This window comes from Megalops cyprinoides, chromosome 7 (genome assembly GCF_013368585.1).
Source record: "Megalops cyprinoides isolate fMegCyp1 chromosome 7, fMegCyp1.pri, whole genome shotgun sequence".
NCBI lineage: Eukaryota > Metazoa > Chordata > Actinopteri > Elopiformes > Megalopidae > Megalops > Megalops cyprinoides.
This window is the reverse complement of record NC_050589.1, coordinates 478,208-481,875: the sequence shown is the minus strand read 5'-3', so window position 1 is coordinate 481,875 and position 3,668 is coordinate 478,208. Positions and strand designations below refer to the sequence as shown.

At 49.1% G+C, this 3,668-nt stretch overlaps 1 protein-coding gene across 2 annotated transcripts; it reads left to right on the top strand.

Moving 5' to 3' along the window:
• The first annotated feature begins 346 nt into the window (after nucleotides 1-346).
• LOC118780711 (60S ribosomal protein L32-like) lies at nucleotides 347-3,312 on the top strand. 2 transcript variants are annotated; one of them, XM_036533359.1, is made up of 4 exons: nucleotides 347-428; nucleotides 1,548-1,648; nucleotides 2,102-2,283; nucleotides 3,131-3,312. In XM_036533359.1, exons 2-4 carry the CDS (start codon nucleotides 1,553-1,555, stop codon nucleotides 3,258-3,260), a joined length of 408 nt encoding a protein of 135 aa, XP_036389252.1. In that variant the 5' UTR covers nucleotides 347-428; nucleotides 1,548-1,552; the 3' UTR covers nucleotides 3,261-3,312. The 2 variants fall into 2 exon arrangements, with proteins under 2 accessions (XP_036389252.1, XP_036389253.1); XM_036533360.1 differs by having other exon boundaries at nucleotides 390-412.
• The last annotated feature ends 356 nt before the right edge of the window (nucleotides 3,313-3,668 follow it).

Genomic DNA, 3,668 nt, shown 5'->3' with positions numbered 1-3,668 from the left:
GTTCGAGGAGGCGGGGGCTGGTTCTCTCATTATGTCGTCCTGCATGAAACGTACAGGCATGAATGGTGAAACGCCTTCTCCCCCGAATCCCCGCAGCACCGCCAGCACCCCACCTCCCCCGGAGGTGATCACCGACGCTGCCAAAAGCTTCCGGGGTTCGTTCACGGTCCTGGAAGATAACTACAAATGATAACACGATTTATAAAGCATATGTTTGTGAAACACACAGTTTTCTAGTGAAATATTAAATTATTTAGCTACATCCCACACATAAGCAGTGTATAGATCTGCAGGTGTAGTTAATATGGTTTAAGGAGAAAAAAGTAATCCGTGTTGCGCTTCCTCCCGCGGTCCGCTCTTATTTCCCATCGGCCCCTGCGTCTCCCTCTCTTCCTCTCCGCTGTCTAAGGAGGTTAGTCACACCGCTGGTAAGGCAAAATAATCTTTCATCATCTCATCAGTCTGCGTTTTTAGAAACCATTTAGAGACATTAACCCTCAAAAAACACTGTAAAGTAGATGTCCGTGGCATTATTCCGGAGATTTGTGTACTGGTGCTGTTAAACAGAGCGTAGATGTTGGCCCGCTGCTCATGTCTTAAGTGATCTGCGGTACTCCGTATTCTCCACCTCGACAGTGCGGTACCGTGCGGCTGAATTTATCCCACGTTAACTATTATTTATCCATGTAGTCAGCTGAATGCGATGTAGGTGATAAGGTCATTTTGAGCCGCGGGACAGTGTAATGTTTATATGTGGCGAGGCCTGTGCCGTTAGTGTAAGGCTGTGCTCTTTGGCTTCGGGGCTTGTTCTTGCAGTAGAGCCGCATGTTAGCAGCAGCTCGTTGAAGCGCATGGCCGTGTCGCTGTGCCCATCCACGCTGCCTGAAAGCAGGAGGACAAATAATGTCTTGTCCTTGTAGCCGGAATTTATCAATAGCTGTTAACACTGCAGGGAGAGGCGATTGAAGAGACAAACCTAACCCAGACGCGGCTGCCGTGCGAAAGCCTGTGCTCGGTGTACTAACTGGCAGTTGGTGTAAAAATAAAGGCAATGAGTTGGATTCAAAGGCCTGAGTGTTGAGATGACAGCTAGTCCCCGGTTAGTCGGTATCACGGTGTGATTCTGCACTGCGCTCACTCTGTTCGGGTGCCACGTTGAGGTGGATGAGCGTTTTGCCCTGATCAGTAGAAGTGAAATGATATTCCTGTGATTGAGGCCCCCAAGCACAGGGGGAAGTTTCAGCCTTTTCCCAGACTGATTGGGCTTCACTGATGCTCGATATGTTTGGCGGCTCCATAGCCAGCGAAGTGAAGTTTGTGTCGGTAAATGCTGCCAGTAGCTGTAGTTCTGCTTCATGCAGTGAGACGTACCTTTGGGTGGTAGTGTTGATTGCGCCTGTGCTGTGGTGTTGGGGAAGGCAGCGTGCAGTGCTCTGCAGGGCAGTAAGTGCTAAATGCAGGTCAGTCTGGACTGAGCTTCTGGATGAAAACAGGTGGTATTTTGTGCTTTGTAGAGAAATTAACGTTATTCTTCTCTTGCTCGTCAGACACCATGGCAGCACTAAGGCCTCTGGTCAAGCCCAAGATTGTAAAGAAAAGGACCAAGAAGTTCATCCGCCATCAGTCCGACCGCTATGTCAAAATCGCGGTGAGTACGACGGCCACAGCATGCAGGATCACTGTGCATGCAGCTGCATGTGTGTGGGGGTCAGCAGAGTGTGTGAAAGCCACCGCAAGGCCCAAACTGTCTCTGCTATGCACATCTGTGTGATGTCTGGGGTCCTCACTGATACTGTATTGACTGTAATATTTCACTGTACCTGTCTGCCATTTGTCACAGGCAGTAATTTCCCTCCCACGGTGTGCTTGTGATCTCTGTCCTGTGGCGTTTGATTTGAGCAGCATGCAAGCAGTTTGTGTGTTAAATGCTAGTGATGCGCAGATTGCCCTGTGGTTTGGGTGGGTGGCCAGTGTGCGCTTCTCCGTCCTCCCCTGCAGAGAGGTCGGGCTTCACACGGCCAGCGTTCCACTCCAGCTACACACACTGCATCACTGGGTGTCTCCTCTCAGACGGTTTCATTTTGCCTTTTTTCTCTGTTAGAAAAACTGGCGTAAGCCCAGAGGTATCGACAACAGGGTCCGCAGGCGGTTCAAGGGCCAGATCCTGATGCCCAACATCGGTTACGGCAGCAGCAAGAAGACCAAGCACATGCTGCCCTCCGGGTTCAGGAAGTTCCTGGTCCACAACATCAAGGAGCTGGAGGTCCTCATGATGAGCAACAAGTAAGAGCCGAGACGGCCTCCCACTGCGAGGGGAATGCGAGCTTCTGAAGGGGACTTGCTGGTAGTGACCTGCATGGGAGGAGCTTCGCCACGTGGTCCAATCATTTCACAGATTTAAACCAGCCAGTGGGAAAAATGTCTGCCTTCACTTCACTGAAATACAAATATGATACAGATTTAAATGAATCAAAATACTTTCCACAGAAAACGCTGTGATTAACGTGGGCCTGTTAGTCATCGATAACATAAAGGGGTTGCTTTGCTGTGGTCAGGGCAGAAACGTGGCTTTTTGGGGTCCATTTGATGTCTGCAGTCTAAGCGATTGTGTGGGCCCAGCTCTGGAGGTCTTTGTAGGCAGAGGAGATCACTCACCCCATCCGTGTGGCATCATCCATTTTTAATGATACCATTGTGATCATGTATAAAAATGACTCTTACTGTGAATAAGAGAATCACATTGTAGATTTGGATTCAATTTGACCAAAAGGAGGAGGGTGAAGAATGGATGCTTCAGGCGCTCTGAATGTGCCGGTGTGTGTAAATGTGTTCCTGCATGTAAGAGGTGTAAAAGTGGGATTGGTTGTTACTAGAACTCGCAATGGCAAAAGTGATAAATAAACTTGTGTGGCTGTTGTGCCTCGTCAGCAGTGCTGTTCCTGCCCTCTCCGTCACTGTTACTGTTGGGTAGTACTGAGAATTGCAGCTGAGTTTCTCTAGGTTCACACAACTGTCTGCCAGACAGAACAAAGTGACTTTGCTGCCAGATTCCTTGTTGTAGCATCAGCTGTAGCGTTTTGTTGAACACATGGAGTGTGACGTTTGTTTAACAGTGTTTTCCCTACTGCAGGACACATTGCGCAGAAATCGCCCACAACGTGTCGTCCAAGAACAGGAAGCTGATCGTGGAGAGAGCAGCACAGCTGGCCATCAAGATCACCAACCCCAACGCTCGCCTCCGCAGCGAGGAGAACGAGTGACCTGCCTCTCTCTGCGACCACTCGCTCAATAAAGCCTCACACATTTACAATTCCCCTCTGGCCTCTTCTTTTTGTCCTGCAGAGGTTGTATTTGGTTGTACTCGGATCATGTGGTGACGAGCAGGGTGCTTAACCAGAAGGTTGCTGGTTCGATTCCCTGCTGGGGCACTGCTCTTGCAGCCTTGCATAGGGTGCCTAACCCAGAATTTCCTCAGTAAACATCCAGCTGTATGAATTGTAACCCATGTAAGCCGCTCTGCATCAGAATGTATGCTAAATGACAACAGTGTAATTGTAAAAATCAAATTGAATATTGAAGTTTTCCATTTGGGGTCTAAACTGATTTTGCTGAAAAACCCTGAACAGCCTGCAGAACCAAACTAGGCTGCTGCCTGCTGCTGCTGAAAA

Excerpts from the sequence above, each read along its gene's own strand:
- LOC118780711 (XM_036533359.1), top strand. The coding sequence starts at position 1,553 with ATGGCAGCACTAAGGCCTCTGGTCAAGCCCAAGATTGTAAAGAAAAGG. Across the intron at positions 1,649-2,101 it reads ACCGCTATGTCAAAATCGCG|AAAAACTGGCGTAAGCCCAG; the intron begins GTGAGTACGACG and ends TTTCTCTGTTAG. Across the intron at positions 2,284-3,130 it reads GTCCTCATGATGAGCAACAA|GACACATTGCGCAGAAATCG; the intron begins GTAAGAGCCGAG and ends TCCCTACTGCAG.